This window comes from Aricia agestis, chromosome 4 (genome assembly GCF_905147365.1).
Source record: "Aricia agestis chromosome 4, ilAriAges1.1, whole genome shotgun sequence".
Lineage (NCBI taxonomy): Eukaryota > Metazoa > Arthropoda > Insecta > Lepidoptera > Lycaenidae > Aricia > Aricia agestis.
The window spans coordinates 1,832,595-1,851,476 of NC_056409.1; the positions used below are offsets into that span (position 1 = coordinate 1,832,595).

The window sequence follows — 18,882 nt, forward strand, 5'->3', positions numbered from 1 at the left end:
TCCTACATACGATGGTAATATTTTCAACTTGCGGACTCACCCCTAAAACTTACCCTTAAAATTCAAAGTCGATTTTCTACCATACCACAGTGATTGAAAATTCTAAAAAAATTCATGCTAGTATACTTATAGATCCTACATACGATGATAATATTTTCAACTTGCGGACTCACCCCTAAAAATTACCTTTAAAATTCAAAGTCGATTTTCTCCCACACCACAGTGATTGAAAATTCTAAAAAAATTCATGCTAGTATACTTATAGATCCTACATACGATGGTAATATTTTCAACTTGCGGACTCACCCCTAAAACTTACCCTTAAAATTCAAAGTCGATTTTCTACCATACCACAGTGATTGAAAATTCTAAAAAAATTCATGCTAGTATACTTATAGATCCTACATACGATGATAATATTTTCAACTTGCGGACTCACCCCTAAAAATTACCTTTAAAATTCAAAGTCGATTTTCTCCCACACCACAGTGATTGAAAATTCTAAAAAAATTCATGCTAGTATACTTATAGATCCTACATACGATGGTAATATTTTCAACTTGCGGACTCACCCCTAAAACTTACCCTTAAAATTCAAAATTTATGGAACTTTCCACGACTACATTCAAGCTCGACCATCTGTGACGTAACGCTTTGAGATATTTCGAGACATTGTGGTTTTTTACTTGGTTTAATTTATTTAAAATAACCCACAGCAAAAAAAGTTTCTCTCGCAGAAGTAATACCTACACTAATTAAAGATATAGAAAACATCGACGGTGTGTCGTTTTCATCGATTGCTAATGGATCTCTGTGTCATTCGGTAAGTATACATTTATCAGTCATCTTTTTCGTATTTTATTTCATTGGAAGTAATAATATAAGTTTAAATAATAGATGCCTTATAGTTAAAAATATTTGTCACTAATAGATAACAGGGCAGTTCCATGTAAAAGTCTACCATAAACTAAAAAAATTAATACCCAATTTTGGTATTAAAAATACTTACCCTTACTTAGGATCTATAAGTATACTAGCATGAATTTTTTTAGAATTTTCAATCACTGTGTTGTGGGAGAAAATCGACTTTGAATTTTAAGGGTAAGTTTTAGGGGTGAGTCCGCAAGTTGAAAATATGACCATGGTATGTAGAATCTATAAGTTTACTAGCATGAATTTTTTTAGAATTTTCAATCACTGTGGTATGGTAGAAAATCGACTTTGAATTTTAAGGGTAAGTTTTAGGGGTGAGTCCGCAAGTTGAAAATATTGCCATCGTATGTAGGATCTTAAAATATACTAGCATGAATTTTTTAAGAATTTTCAATCACTGTGGTGTGGGAGAAAAGCGACTTTGAATTTTAAGGGTAATTTTTAGGGGTGAGTCCACAAGTTGAAAATATTACCATCGTATGTAGGATCTATAAGTATACTAGCATGAATTTTTTTAGAATTTTCAATCACTGTGGTATGGTAGAAAATCGACTTTGAATTTTAAGGGTAAGTTTTAGGGGTGAGTCCGCAAGTTGAAAATATTACCATCGTATGTAGGATCTATAAGTATACTAGCATGATTTTTTTTAGAATTTTCAATCACTGTGGTATGGTAGAAAATCGACTTTGAATTTTAAGGGTAAGTTTTAGGGGTGAGTCCGCAAGTTGAAAATATTACCATCGTATGTAGGATCTATAAGTATACTAGCATGAATTTTTTTAGAATTTTCAATCACTGTGGTGTGGGAGAAAATCGGCTTTGAATTTTAAGGGTAAGTTTTAGGGGTGAGTCCGCAAGTTGAAAATATTACCATCGTATGTAGGATCTATAAGTATACTAGCATGATTTTTTTTAGAATTTTCAATCACTGTGGTGTGGGAGAAAATCGACTTTGAATTTTAAGGGTAAGTTTTAGGGGTGAGTCCGCAAGTTGAAAATATTACCATCATATGTAGGATCTATAAATATACTAGCATGAATTTTTTTAGAATTTTCAATCACTGTGGGGTGGAAGAAAATCGACTTGGAATTATAAGGGTGGGTTTTAGGGGTGACTATTTTTTGAGTTAGAAATAACATTTGCACCCTCTAAAAGTGTCCCCTTATCTCACTATGATGCATATTATATTTTGATACACAAGATAAGTTGTTTTTGTTTTGTAGCTAATTCGTTCACTTGAACGTTCGGAACTTCAGGCACATCTGTGATGTGCCTGAAGTTCCGAACGTTCAAGTGAACGAATTAGCTACAAAACAAAAACAACTTATCTTGTGTATCAAAATATAATATGCATCATAGTGAGATAAGGGGACACTTTTAGAGGGTGCAAATGTTATTTCTAACTCAAAAAATAGTCACCCCTAAAACCCACCCTTATAATTCCAAGTCGATTTTCTTCCACCCCACAGTGATTGAAAATTCTAAAAAAATTCATGCTAGTATATTTATAGATCCTACATATGATGGTAATATTTTCAACTTGCAGACTCACCCCTAAAACTTACCCTTAAAATTCAAAGTCGATTTTCTACCATACCACAGTGATTGAAAATTCTAAAAAAAATCATGCTAGTATACTTATAGATCCTACATACGATGGTAATATTTTCAACTTGCGGACTCACCCCTAAAACTTACCCTTAAAATTCAAAGTCGATTTTCTACCATACCACAGTGATTGAAAATTCTAAAAAAATTCATGCTAGTATACTTATAGATCCTACATACGATGGTAATATTTTCAACTTGCGGACTCACCCCTAAAAATTACCCTTAAAATTCAAAGTCGATTTTCTCCCACACCACAGTGATTGAAAATTCTAAAAAAATTCATGCTAGTATACTTATAGATCCTACATACGATGGTAATATTTTCAACTTGCGGACTCACCCCTAAAACTTACCCTTAAAATTCAAAGTCGATTTTCTACCATACCACAGTGATTGAAAATTCTAAAAAAATTCATGCTAGTATACTTATAGATCCTACATACGATGATAATATTTTCAACTTGCGGACTCACCCCTAAAAATTACCTTTAAAATTCAAAGTCGATTTTCTCCCACACCACAGTGATTGAAAATTCTAAAAAAATTCATGCTAGTATACTTATAGATCCTACATACGATGGTAATATTTTCAACTTGCGGACTCACCCCTAAAACTTACCCTTAAAATTCAAAGTCGATTTTCTACCATACCACAGTGATTGAAAATTCTAAAAAAATTCATGCTAGTATACTTATAGATCCTACATACGATGATAATATTTTCAACTTGCGGACTCACCCCTAAAAATTACCTTTAAAATTCAAAGTCGATTTTCTCCCACACCACAGTGATTGAAAATTCTAAAAAAATTCATGCTAGTATACTTATAGATCCTACATACGATGGTAATATTTTCAACTTGCGGACTCACCCCTAAAACTTACCCTTAAAATTCAAAATTTATGGAACTTTCCACGACTACATTCAAGCTCGACCATCTGTGACGTAACGCTTTGAGATATTTCGAGACATTGTGGTTTTTTACTTGGTTTAATTTATTTAAAATAACCCACAGCAAAAAAAGTTTCTCTCGCAGAAGTAATACCTACACTAATTAAAGATATAGAAAACATCGACGGTGTGTCGTTTTCATCGATTGCTAATGGATCTCTGTGTCATTCGGTAAGTATACATTTATCAGTCATCTTTTTCGTATTTTATTTCATTGGAAGTAATAATATAAGTTTAAATAATAGATGCCTTATAGTTAAAAATATTTGTCACTAATAGATAACAGGGCAGTTCCATGTAAAAGTCTACCATAAACTAAAAAAATTAATACCCAATTTTGGTATTAAAAATACTTACCCTTACTTAGGATCTATAAGTATACTAGCATGAATTTTTTTAGAATTTTCAATCACTGTGTTGTGGGAGAAAATCGACTTTGAATTTTAAGGGTAAGTTTTAGGGGTGAGTCCGCAAGTTGAAAATATGACCATGGTATGTAGAATCTATAAGTTTACTAGCATGAATTTTTTTAGAATTTTCAATCACTGTGGTATGGTAGAAAATCGACTTTGAATTTTAAGGGTAAGTTTTAGGGGTGAGTCCGCAAGTTGAAAATATTGCCATCGTATGTAGGATCTTAAAATATACTAGCATGAATTTTTTAAGAATTTTCAATCACTGTGGTGTGGGAGAAAAGCGACTTTGAATTTTAAGGGTAATTTTTAGGGGTGAGTCCACAAGTTGAAAATATTACCATCGTATGTAGGATCTATAAGTATACTAGCATGAATTTTTTTAGAATTTTCAATCACTGTGGTATGGTAGAAAATCGACTTTGAATTTTAAGGGTAAGTTTTAGGGGTGAGTCCGCAAGTTGAAAATATTACCATCGTATGTAGGATCTATAAGTATACTAGCATGATTTTTTTTAGAATTTTCAATCACTGTGGTATGGTAGAAAATCGACTTTGAATTTTAAGGGTAAGTTTTAGGGGTGAGTCCGCAAGTTGAAAATATTACCATCGTATGTAGGATCTATAAGTATACTAGCATGAATTTTTTTAGAATTTTCAATCACTGTGGTGTGGGAGAAAATCGGCTTTGAATTTTAAGGGTAAGTTTTAGGGGTGAGTCCGCAAGTTGAAAATATTACCATCGTATGTAGGATCTATAAGTATACTAGCATGATTTTTTTTAGAATTTTCAATCACTGTGGTGTGGGAGAAAATCGACTTTGAATTTTAAGGGTAAGTTTTAGGGGTGAGTCCGCAAGTTGAAAATATTACCATCATATGTAGGATCTATAAATATACTAGCATGAATTTTTTTAGAATTTTCAATCACTGTGGGGTGGAAGAAAATCGACTTGGAATTATAAGGGTGGGTTTTAGGGGTGACTATTTTTTGAGTTAGAAATAACATTTGCACCCTCTAAAAGTGTCCCCTTATCTCACTATGATGCATATTATATTTTGATACACAAGATAAGTTGTTTTTGTTTTGTAGCTAATTCGTTCACTTGAACGTTCGGAACTTCAGGCACATCTCTTCTGTCCTTCATCTAGATAGAGAGGATACACCAGGGGCTAGAGAAATGAAAAAAAAGCACGTGTAATATCTATAGCTGTCTCCCTTACCTCAAGCCTATACCGCAGAGCGCGATAGAGACAACTGCAGAAAATCCAGAAAATCAACGATTCGTTGTCCCCTGATTCCTTCTCCAAAACTTAACCGATTTAAGTACTTTTTTCATTAAAGATTAAAAAAAGGCTTGAGCTGTGTTCCTATGTTTTGCTTTTTTTGTATAATCTAACCAAATCTGTTTTCTGGACGTTTGAACACAGCGGAAAATCTGGCCATTTTTTTGGGTTTTTGAACGTTCATATCTTATTTAATAATTAAATTATGAAAAAAAAAGAAAACATAGGGACATCGTATTAGTGGCCGTAGATATTCAGGAAAAAAATTATAACTCTACTAGCATTATCCAGGGAGGAAACAGGGGACAACGTTTGTATGGAAAAAAGGGCGGTGTGGACTCCTCTTAACTAACCATTATGTAAAAAAATCGGCCAAGTGTGAGTTAGAATCGCCCATGAAGGGTTCAGCAGCAGCAGCAGGTTTATTTTATGAAATTAAAAGGCTTTTGATTTATTTTTATATTACAGTTGATTTAATGAAAAATAAATTAAGGTTTACTGTAAACCGTTTATGATGTATAAAAAACGACTTTTAAGATCTCATTCAAAACAATTTTCGTTGGTAGTTTTTATAGCAAATGTACATCATATATTTTTTTAACACGTTCGCTGCGGGACTTAAACTGACGGTTTTTTATATAGTATGGTGCGTTAACTGGACTTAAACTCTCCGCCGCGGCGCGGCGTATGGGGCTTATTGGCCTACTGATTTATCGATCAATATAAATGATTGTAAGTACTGTAACTACGCGAAAACTTATTTGGAAATCTACCTATCAATATCGATCGTAAAAGAGTTAGTGTTCATAGTGCCGGCTTCGCCCTGGAATCCTAATATATTTTACTTGAGAGATACATTCAAAAATATATATGTAAGGTCTTATGTAACCCGAAACCGCACTGAATTATTGACGTTTATTTAAACTTATCATGCCCGTACTTTAGAAGTTAGAGGGGGGGGGGGACACATTTTACAACTTTGGAAGAGTCTCTCTCGCGAACTATTCAGGCTAGAAAAATATTATATTTGAAACCACAATATTATGATTTTTGAAGACCATCCATATTATGATACTTCACACCACGCCACTACCACCCACACTCATACTGCATAGGTATATAGGTACCTAAAATCCATACTAATATTATAAATACGAAAGTGTGTCTGTCTGTCTGTCCGTCAGTCCGTCGGACAGACGGCGAAGCCTTAGTAAAGACTCCATATGTTCCGTTTCTATCCTTTGAGTACCTTAAAAAGTAGATGAGACTATACCTAACTTGCAACTAAACAAAGTAACGGCACATTTGCGCAAGGCCGCGTTCTATAAATAGCTGAAATCGGAAATACCAGGTGCTGGCTTTCAGTTTTTGTCGCGCATGTGGTACGGATCAATCGGCGGTGGGATGCACGGTTCCTTCGCTACAAAAACCTTTCTAACTATTTCATTTACTTGTTTTTTTCAACTATTTCATTTACTTGTTTTTTTCAACCATCCGTCTAAAAAAGTACCAAGTAGTAAGTAAGTTGTAATATTATATTACTAGACTATATATATATAATACGAATAAAATCATTACTTATATTATATTATTCGGCTCCAACGATTTTCATGAAATTTAGTATATAGGGGGTTTCGGGGGAGATAAATCGATCATTTTATTATCGATGTTGATATTTGATAGGTAAAACACGAATATCGATGATATTCGTGTTTTACTTATCAAATACCGAGCAAAGCTCGGTCAAATGCGAAAGTGCTTCAACACCAATATTATTATTTATTATTAGGGGCAAGAGCGCCCCCAGCGCCACAGTTTCCCCATACAAAAGTGAAAAAAAAATTTTGGTCTTTCAGCGCTGCTACTCTCACAGTGAACTCTCTACAAGGGACACGTACACACCCTAAAGTATTATCACTTATTTTTGTTACACCCTGTAGATGCGAAAGTGTGTCTATATTATGTATAATCTGTCTGTTACCGCTTTACGCCCAAACCGCAGAACCGATTTTCCTGAAATTTTGTGTGGAGATACTTTGAGTCCCAAGAAAGGACATAGGATACTTTTTATTCGGGAAAAATGTACGGCTCCCGTGCGATAAACGATTTTTTGCGCAACGGAGTAATTGCAGGATTCAACTAAATAATTACTAGTTGCAATAATAAGGCTGACAATTTAGCTATCGCGATTTTTGAGATACGTTCTGAAGACAGACGGACGGTCAGACAGCGAAGTTATAGTTACTCCGTTTTTAGGGTTCCGTAGTCAATAAGGAACCCTTATAGTTTCGGTCTGTCCGTCCGTCTGTCCATCTGTCTGTCCGTCTATCTGTCCGTCTGTCTTTCTGTCTGTCTGTCCGCAGTTTTACTCGGACCTACAAAGCTGCCAAATTACGGCATGAATACACAATACACATATTAATGAAACCGACAAAATGGTACTTACATGAAATCTTTAAAAAATATTTTTTTTATGGTACCTTCCCTACACATCAAGCGGGGATGATTTTTTTTTTCGCGTCCACCCCATCGTGTGGGGTGTCGTTGGATAGGTTTTGTAAAAGTGTTGAGTATGTTATGAGTATTCATAGATCATTTTCCGATTTAGGGATTCGTTTGTGAAATATTAAGTTTTAAAGTGGGAAACATCGTTAGAGTCTACCAGCTAAACGGTTGCTTCTGGAAATGTTAAAAAATTCACGGGAGTACCTAGGAAATATGATGCATTTAAAAGGAAAACTATCACGGCTAACAAGACGTCATAAGTTATTGAGTAATAGTCGATCAACTAAAAACATGTATTCGGCGAAGTATAAAGGAACTTTTCGTTCAAATTCCTTTGAAAGTAAATGAAATGATGTTGTTAGTAGCCTAAAAAACGTTATAAATGTACATTCATTGACCACACAAAAAATTAAAAAAACTAGCGGTGCTACGGAACCCTATATTGGGCGTGGCCCGACACGCACTTGGCCGGTTTTTACCCATTAGGTACGGAACTCTTAAAATATGTTTTATCTTAACTAACACGTCAACTAGTAAAATGAATGATTAATTTTTGTACTAGGTACCTACTTATTTAACAAAATACGAAACTAAACTGAGAGCAGAAAAATTAATAAAAAAATTTACTTACCTGAAAATATCTGTTCGCGGTTAATAAGGTTATATCAACATTTTTGGAAAACCATTAATCAAGTATGATAAAAACTGTGACCCAGTGAACCATTTCTAACGGATATAGACGTTTGTGGTGAGAAGCAAAAACTGCATCCGCCCAGACACAGATGTTCTGAAAATGTCACTGAGGAACCTCAGGAGCTTAATATTAGATATGGACGAACAACAAAAATAATTGGAACACGGATGCACGTCGCTCTGATCGCCCTGTTACGGACAAAACTGATGCCTATTTGAAAAAGTGGAGCAAGATCGGCATATAAGTAGTTACGATGTAGCTGAAGAACTGGAGATTGACCACAAAATGGTATTGGCGCTTTTGAAAAAAGCTGGGTACACAAAAAAGCTCGATATTTGGGTGCCTCATGAGCTCACTGAAAGAAACCTAATGAACCGTGTACTTATTTGTGTTCTTTATTACGACGTAATGAAACCGAACCATATTTGAAGAAGCTGATAACTGGTGATGAAAAGTGGATCACAGATCGTGGTCAAAAGGCCGGTCAGGCTTCACAGACTGTGGCGAAACCCGGGTTAACTCGCAACAAGGTGATGTTGTGTGTATGGTGGGAGAAGGGCATTATTCATTATGAGCTGTTACCGCCAGGCAGGACCATCGATTCTGAATTACCGTACTGCGTGTTCGCAGTACGGTAATTCAGAATCGATTCTGAATCTCATCAGTTGTTACTGATGAGATTAAAACAATAAGTTGAGAGAAAGCGGCCGGAATTAATCAACAGAAGGGGTGTGGTTTTTCACCATGATAACGCCAGACTTCGCTAGACACTCATCCACTCAGCAAAAATTACGGAAGTTTGGCTGGGAGGTGTTAATGCATCCGCCGTAAAGTCCTGAGTAGTGAGTCCTGACCTTGCACCTTCAGATTTCCACCTGATTCGGTCGCTGCAGAATTCCTTAGGCAGTTTCAGGTTGACATCACAAGAGGACTGCCAAAACCACTTGTCGCAGTTTTTTTATCAGAAGCCCCAAAATTTTTATAGCAATGGGATCATGTCCCTACCAACAAGACAACAAAAAGTTATGGCACAAAATGGTACCTATATACTTAGTCATTTGTAAATAAACTTTATACAAAAACCTTTTGAATTTTTATATAAAATGCGGAGAAACTTTTTCCCCAACCTAATGGGCCAAGAATCAAGATGCATGATTTAAATAAATAAATAAATAAATAATATGTATATTTAATTGTTATGAACTCAAATGTACAAAAATTTAATAAAATAATCCATATCCATACTTCCATTACTAATTTACATACTAATTAATGTTATAAAATATGATGCCCGCGACTCCATTGCGCCAAAACTCGTTTATCGCGCGGGAACCGTACATATTCCTGGGATAAAAAGTATCTCCATACCTTTCAGCAAAATCGGTTCAGCGGTTTGGGCGTGAAGAGGTAACAGACAGACACACTTTTGCATTTATAATATTAGTATGGAAGTATGGATGCGAAAGTGTGTCTGTCTGTCTGTCTGTTACCTCTTCACGCCCAAACCGCTGAACCTATTTTGCTGAAATTTGGCATGGAGATACTTTGAGTCCCGGGAAAGGACGTAGGATAGTTTTTGTCCCGGAAAAATGTACGGTTCCCGCGCGATAGATATAGTTTTGGAGCAACGGAGTAATAGCGGGCGTTATCTAACGTATTAAGTATAATATTTCTTATACCTAAACATTTGCATGAAAGGCTACATTAAATTATACCTAGCATAAATAAATATTTTTTTTACCTATTACTTAACTAACCTAGAAAATTCTCTGAGTTAAAGCAACTACCTTCTACTAAAGAAGATATACTTACCTAACAACTTAAAATTAAATAAAATAAAAACCAAATGTTGATTAATAAATATTAATATGAATATAATATTATTTTAGTATTTGTTTTATTTGAAGTTAATTAAAATAGTGACGCATAATTTGACTGTAAATATAATTAATTAAGTATATTATAATTACAAAAATACCGTACTTATAACGCGAATCCCCGAAACCAAGTTTTCATTCATCACATTCGCGGTGCAGTTAGAAGCTCATACATAAATAAACTCCTGAAAACGTTCGCCGAAATAAAAAGTAAACAATCGGAATCAGCGCGCCAAACACAATTTTCCGTAACAAAAGTCTCGGACCGGAAAGTCTCTCGTTCATTTCCCGCCATCCGGCGTCTCGACCAACCGAAATTTGGCGCCTAAAATGCATCAGCCAATGGAAGCGCTGGCCGCCATTTTGGACCAATGAGAACAAAGCCCGCGCTCGCGCCATAGCGTCGCTGTCATATCTCGAAAATTAGTACGACGGTGCAGTGAACCCCGACGGTAAATTGAAGATTTTCCGTGAAAATAATAACAAAATCACATAGGTAAGCATTGACATACATCTGAAATAATTAAATACATTTTTTACAGTACATTTTGGACGCCAAATTCAATACCTAAAGCGAGAAGAATTTTATTTTATTATTTTTAATGTTACAACTTGCGTCTTGCCAACGTAAACTATATTTGATTAAAACTGTATAGCCAATTAGATATTAAAATAAAGATATTATAATAAGTGTGAAGTAAATATAAAATAATAAAACTATTTTCCACTAATTTTAACTAAATTTCTGATCAGCAAAATGGCGCCGATATTGTGTGTGCTATTAATATATCTTCTGTCTCTTTCGGGCGAACTGACTCATAATGAGTTCGACAGAGACAGATACAGTTCTGATAAGAACTTTAAAGTTGTTGCACACGTAACTAGACACGTCTTCGTTCTTCGTAAACAAGTTCGGAATTAATGTTGCCAGCCTCTCGCTTAAATCAAATTCCAGATATTGGGAGATTTATCACTAGGTGTCGACCTGCTTGAAGACGTATTTTTATGTGATCAAACTTTGGACATGATGTCTTTCTCTTTTTTATATGCGGATTTTTGTTCAATAATTGCAATTTATGTAGTATTTTTCATAATTATTGAACATCATTATTGATGTTTGCAGTATATAGACTATGTAAATAGTAGAATATGCTTAAGTCCAAACAGAAATAATACTAAACGTATTTTTACAACATCATTTTCTTTTAATATTAAGTTTTTTGTAAAAATCTATAAGGGGGCGGACAAATTCGTTCGAAAGAAAATCTACTGACTGTCAAACCAAACTTTACGTAAGAAACCCACATTATGAAAAAATCTCACGTGAGATTTGTGAGGGGGAGGGGTTGAATAAAACCTCACGTAATTTGTGGACGCCCCCTAAATTATAAATAATTTTTGTTCTTAAAACTAAGTAAAGGTCAAGTTTACTATCTTAAATTTTAAAAAATGCTAACAATTAATGCAATACTTATTTAAAAAATCATAAACAACAATAATCTTGATTTAACTCTAATAGTTGGGGAGGGGAAGAGGGGATTTCGGGACAAGCTCGAGCGTGTCAGATTAAGCTTGTATAGGCTTCCGAAATGTGTCTAGTTATCATGGTATAGAAATCAGATTTCTCACGTGGTGGTTTAAAAAATATTTTTTTTAAATATTGAAATGTCATCGGATCTGTCAGATTAATATAGGGGATGTTTAGTATACCCCAAAGAAGCTTCCGTATAAAGCACTGACGATTCGAAGGTTAGGTAAGCCTGTAGGTACATTTTAAAATATAAAAAATAAAGCTTCATATTTTCCTAACTAAGCTTCGCAGATATTTTATTTTGCACTTAACTAAATGATTTAGTCCCTGTTGTGTAAAATATATTTATAATTTACCTAAATAAGCAATTTTCTGAATATATTTTCTTTTTCAAAACTTTCAAATGGCTGCAGTTTCTGAACCCGCTAAAATAAAAAACGCTCTTATTATTTTTGTATCAGTTTTACCTTATTTAAAAAATCGGCCAAGTGCGAGTCGGACTTGCGCACGAAGGGTTCCGTACCATTATACATAGAGCAAATTTAGGCCAAAAATTGTGTTTTTTGTATGGGAGTCCCCTTAAATTTTTATTTTATTTTAATATTATTATTCATTACTAAAGTATAAACACAGTTAAGTATTTTGTGAATATTTCAGGTGCCTATCTGTTGTCATCATTGATACCGAGCAAAAAATGTTTGAAAAATCACGTTTGTTGTATGGGAGCCCCCTTAAATATTTAATTTATTTTGTTTCTAGTATTTGTTGCTATAGCGGCAATAGATATACATAATCTGTGAAAATTTTAACTCTCTAGCTATTACCGTTCTTGAGTTACAGCCTGGAGACACACAGACAGACAGACGGACAGACATCGAAATCTTAGTAATAGGGTCCCGTTTTTATCCTTTGGGTACGGAACCCTAAAAACCTACTAGGTCTCCATGACGCTGGAGTGACTACAAAATTAGCACCCTCCCCTACTATAACGGCCGTACGCAGCATGGAACAAATAATATGTAATTAATTCAAAATTTTGACACAAGCGCACCATACATTATCTGTCAAACTCTTCATTAAATTTGAGGTTAATCATAATTAAATGTCTCTGAGTACGGCGGCGGTATTAAGTATGTAATTTAAAGTGCACTAAAACTTGTAAAAACGTATTTTTTTACTAAAACATAGTAAAAAATACGTTTTTACAAGTTAAAAGAATAATGAATTTTATCTTCTTACATAATATTGTAAATCATCTCCCTCCATGTAGGTATCACAACGTAGATTGAGATTACGAACTACTCATGCGACGTCACACGTACCGAATACGTAACAATAATTATAGTCAATGAAAACCAATGAAAGATATCCATACATAAATACGAAAGTGTGTCTGTCTGTCTGTCTGTCTGTCTGTTAACTCTTCCTGTCCAAACCGCTAAAACGATTTTGCTAGTCCGGGAAAGGATACTTTTTATCCTGAAAAATTAATGTACGAATTTTGACGCAATAGAGTTGCGGGTGTAAATAAGATAATACGAAATCTAATTTTTTTATTTGAAATAAGTACTTGAATCGATGATAGATAATTAATAATTATGTCCAAACTCCAAACGATTTTACAATTTGAAGTTATTACGTTCATGTATTACCTATTTTATAATACACACTTATCGCAAAAACTTTATACCACCTTATTAAATAATTATTATTACCTATATGAATAAGAATATCGTTACCTTTATCGTTACAATACAAACGTTAACGACGTTTAAAATATTACTAATTGCATTTATTTTGTTTTTTTATTTATTCAATTATTATATTTTGTTCAAAATTCTAATCGTCGGGGACATAAAAAAAAAATTGGTAATTAGAACATTATAGCAGCGCCACACTGTGTCGAGCGGCCGAACTATATACGTGTGGGTCGCTGTCTCGTCTGACTGGTCGCGGCGCGGCGTGTACGAAGGGACCGAGCCGACCCGCGTTGTTCCGCTTCGCTCCGATCACGCGCAGGCGCAAGTCGCAACTTTATATTTTATCGCAGTCGTATTACGTACGTGTGTCGTGCGGACGTGTTGCGTTACGCCGCGTCCCTCGTGTTTCAATACGAATTGTTTACTATCTATTATTCTGTATAAATAACATTACGTAATGCAACAAACATTATTATGCGTCGAGTTTGAGTGTCGTTAAAGCTATCTATTCGTTCGTTAGGGCCGAGTGTGGGTGCTACCTTGGAGTGCGTCGCCGCTGCTATTGGACTGTCGCGAGGATGTCTACGTTGAGTGTGAGAGCACCTGGCTTCCAGGCGACGATGTTGGACAGTAGATCATTACGAGTGAGCAGTGTGACGACGCTGGACGGCGTCAGGAGGAACCTGTTCGGGTGCACGGACAGAGAGGAGAACAGAAGGTTCGTGGAGCGGGAGCTGGCGAGACAGCTGGAGCTGGACAGTCAGAGATGGGGTTTCGACTTCGCGAACGAGAAGCCCTTGCCCGGCGCGCAGAGGTTCGCGTGGCAGCTCGTGCCGGCGTCCTCGATCCCGGCGGCGCTGCGGCGGGCGCCCATCACGGTGCCCGCGCCCAAGCCGAAGCCCACGCCGATGCAGGAGGCCAAGTCCAGCCCCGAGAGCAGCAAAACGCAGAAAAGAATAACAGGTAAGCGACGCCTATTTGTTTACAATAGCAACACTTATCTCGTACCGTGATAGCTGATAGCGTAGAATACTCCGCTATAGTGTAATATCTATGTAAACATTGCTTTATCGGTGTGGTTAACGATGTTTGAGCAATGACGAGTCACCGAACACGAGTACATCGTTACTCGTTAGGTACGCTACCTATTAATTTACGCGGTAAAACATACTACTTCGCTTTATTTCATGAATCATGATTCATGACGAAATCTTATTCACTTTCGTCATTGAGTTATAAAAGTACTTATATATCTCAATGACTTTCGTTAATGAATCAGCAGCACCTATCTAGAAGAGGCATTTTTCTAACTATGTATTAGAACTATTAGACAGTAAACTTAATTTAGTTAAAAGGTATTATTAGTACAACTTAGGTACTTACATACAAACTTCAAACCAATTACCAAAAATCAAGAAACAAAGTTTTAGGTTTACCTATTTAAGTCATCTTGGCTTGGGTATAAAATATCGTGCTGGTGGCTGGTGCAGATTGCACTGAGTTTATTTGCCGAGGTCAATTTACTAATTATTAGTGTATTTACCGAGTTACACGAAGTCTGAATCTTTCCAGTTTCCAGTGTCTTTGAATTGAATCTCGCATTTAGCGCAAACATTAGGCGCAATTATTTTTGTTCTCGTTGCTAGCAAAAGTTCTGAATTTTCTGACCATGATAATAATAATATTGTATTTAAGACTATGTACTAATATTACATATACCTAAGTCGATTTTACTAGTAGCTAGAATTTACCAGTGTATTATATTTTAAAATTATATTTACCAGTGTTTTAAAATATAATACACTGGTAAATTCTAACTAGTAGCTACTAACTAAACAGAAGGCAGAGATAATATTAGGTACCAAAATAATATTCTCATTCAGAATGTTCACATATTTACTTACGTAGTAGGTACTAGTAGTATCAAACGGCGCTATAAATTAATTATATAGTAATTCCATATTTTAACTATAATTATTATCAATATTGTTAGACACTCTGTCTCACATAGTTGATATTTGATAATATAACGCCAAAATATATTAATAAGTAAAAATAATTAATTTTATATCATTTTTCTAGTTAGCAAAAAGTAATATTTTTTACATCAATATGTTTTTGATGTATTGCAAAAGTCTTTCAAACTTGTTTATCACTGCGAATGATAATCAGAAGTCACCTTACACCAGAGGTCATTCTCGAGAGAGTAAGGTCATCTGAAAGTATTAAAGTAGCCTAGGCAATAACACAATAATATACTGATAAACCGTACCTGTTTGTGTAAAGTTCCTCGTAACAAACATTACTTATTTATTACAATAAATAACATATATTAAGAATTCTGGTGTTACAAACTAAATTTCAAAGAAATGGTAAAACCATACCCAAGTACTTTATAAATAACCCTAAATCATAGCGGGCAAGAAACACTTTAAGTAATGGCTTCAAAATACAGTAGCAAAAAATCCAACCCTGCATCTCAAAATCGTAATTCGAAAATAATTACAACAAACAAAGGGTCGTATTTTTTATCTGTAACTCTAATTTCCTTATTATTTATTACTCAACCCTAACTCCGCCTTTTCTCAGAGCGGACGTGCGATTTTTTGTCCACTAAGGTGTTAAGTACTTTATTAAAAGAGGCATTAAATAATTTGCTGAGGCACAATTAAAAATTAGGAATTTCTTGTTAGGGGTGTTAAGCTGCTTATTAGTTTTGCGTTTGTAACTTAATAGTTAATGATTTAATAGTCTCACGAGCTCATTTTGGCAAAATATTGTATGTTTTGAACGAATCACTCAATTATTTAGTTATGCTATCAAGTAGAGATCCAGCTAATATTTGACTTACAGATAAACTACAGGTTCATAACACCATTCATATTATTCTTCAACGTATGTTGTCTAATTTGAATGTTACACTAAAGTTGAAAGTACCACGAGCACAGCACAGAACTAATACGTGTAACAAATTTGACCCACTTTAGTTTGTTTTGATGCTAGTGACTATGATTATAGTAGTAGTAACCTCCCACGCCTGTGCCATTCTCGTCCGCATCTGTGTAACAAATGTGGAACATCATTAATTACGTGCTCTTATACAATCCGTGATCACACTCAATATACATACTTTAAAATGCAATTTTTATTGTTGAAAAAAACTACAAAAACTGTACAGCATCTCTCAGACATTGAACGAATGCTTAACTTTAATTAAAAGAAAAGTTTGCTAGTTAAGTAATCATTAACATTTCTGAGAGCGCCGACCGCACACTGAGTCCTAATTTATTTTTATGTAGGCTAACATTAAATCCATGTTATAAAACGGGCGTTAAATGTAACAAATCTCAAGTCAAACTCAACATGTTATTATTGGCAGATGTAAATCAGAGCGAAAGGGCCCCTTTGTTTGAAACTGACCAAGCGAATAAGGGGTCCAAGGTTCCTTAAGATCCCTTTTCAATCATGTAATTACGCCAGTGTCGTTGAACTCACAAAATCGAGCTGCGGGGTACCGAATACCTTAGAATTGTGTTACATTCGTAATAGAAATGGTCAAATTACATGGTGACCGTTTATTTTAATGGGTAATGGGTGTATTTCTTTGGATTTGTAATCTTTGACCAAGCGAGGTCCAAGCGCAGCCGCTGCCATTGACTGAATAAATTAGCTAACCGAAACGTCAGCAAGTTCTAAATCGCGTTTTTTCAAAAGTAAAATTTGTTTTATTTCTGAATAGATTTTAAGAAAATGCTTTCAGAATGTTGATACTACTAGTGCCTACCACTGGTTCGGGAACTAACCCGGCGAGAAGAACCGCCGTAAGAATCTCGAATGGCGCCCACTTTTTTACCAAAAAAAGTGAGAAAAAAATTAATCTAATTAGTTTTGTTACACCCTGTACTTACCGTGGCACCAGACTTTAATTTAGTGCGAAGCGTCCACACATAATTATATACCTAGATAATAATTATGTATTTTTAACCGACTTCCAAAAAACGAAGAAATATTTATTACTTTCAAATGCTTTGGTCACAACTCACAACAAAAGCAAACTAAATTTTTGGCAACAGCTTTCCACTTTGACCCCAACAATGGCATATGCTGGCTCAGCTGGGTCATACGGCATACCCCGGTAAGTCGGTGTAATAATAATTGCATTATCTATTGTGGGTAATACGGGCTCGCGTATTGTGATTGCGTCGCGTGCGCACCCTTTGTCTCGCCCTCGCTAACGGTTAAGTATTGATTTTTTAACTGTCACTTTCCCCTTGTACTTTCCCTACAACTACATCAGGTCGATACTTTGTGTATGTATAGTAACATTAATATCGTAGTTTCGATATCTACAACTTTTAAGAAAATAGGACCAATTTACGCTAGTTATTAGAAGTTTGGGACTTTATTTCTACTCTATGGAGTGGACCATAGACATTAATAATATTTTTTATTACATTAATATTATGACATTAATAATGATTAATAGGCTTAAATAGGCTTATTTTGTTATTAATGATAAAACAAAACTTCATTTTATTTTATTGCCAATAAAAGACAGATTTTATCTTAACACGATTGTGAACATGCTGTAGATGCGTTAAAAAAAGTGTCAACGCGTGTTCTAAATTCAAAATATTGTCGGATAGGGGAATAACGGTCGGTGGGCATCTGCCACCCCACAGCCCACAGCCCACACGGCACTCCCCATGCAACTATGCAGATCGATTTACATACTTTATGCAATGCTAAACTTAATTTATCTTTAGACTGTTATTTGGGTTTATCATTTATGGGCTTTTTGCCCATTTTGTCTCTTTTGTAAAATTGTTTGCACCAATGTCATCAGACTGTAGGTACTCTGTTTGTTCCAAACAAGTCTGCGACGTTTAAATTGGTAGCATTATTTGCGTGATGCGTCTTTATTTTCTTTGAACCCCCCCATGGGCCATGATGACATTTTAAGTGAAATATGTTTTATAAAATATTCACTGCTATGTGATAAGTGATAACATTCTAAAATAGCCTACCGTGACCGTCGGTTGAAGCAAGAGATAACCACTTGCAAATCTGGAGGCCACGTCGAGGCCATAAAATGCAGTCCTAATGGCCTGTCCATATGAACTCAAGCATTAAGCACTAACGCAGAAATGCAATTAGGAGTATCGCCAGTTCACACGATGGACGCACCCTCAGGAAGGAGACTGTATGGTTCAGTGATCCCAACGACCATTGGAGAAGCGGCCTTGTATCGGATATGTACATGCCTTTTTCTAAGGGAATTCTTTTGAACGATTAACTGAGAAGGAATTAAGATTGCGATTTCCTGTGCAGGATAAAAACTGTCCGTAGAATGTAATTCTGATTCCTAGAAGACTTA

The 18,882-nt window shown here is 35.2% G+C and overlaps 1 protein-coding gene across 2 annotated transcripts in view; it reads left to right on the plus strand.

The window, feature by feature from the left end:
- Positions 1 to 10,698: 10,698 nt before the first annotated feature.
- LOC121726055 (cyclin-dependent kinase inhibitor 1-like) overlaps positions 10,699 to 18,882 on the plus strand; it is a 40,926-nt gene continuing 32,742 nt past the window's right edge. Inside the window, exons 1-2 of one of the 2 annotated variants that reach the window (XM_042113275.1) lie at positions 10,699 to 10,770; positions 14,026 to 14,468. In XM_042113275.1, the coding sequence (XP_041969209.1) occupies positions 14,084 to 14,468 (385 nt within the window). In that variant the 5' untranslated portion in view covers positions 10,699 to 10,770; positions 14,026 to 14,083. Of the gene's footprint in view, positions 10,771 to 13,749; positions 14,469 to 18,882 lie in introns of those variants that run through there. The other variant, XM_042113274.1, reaches the window with a different exon arrangement.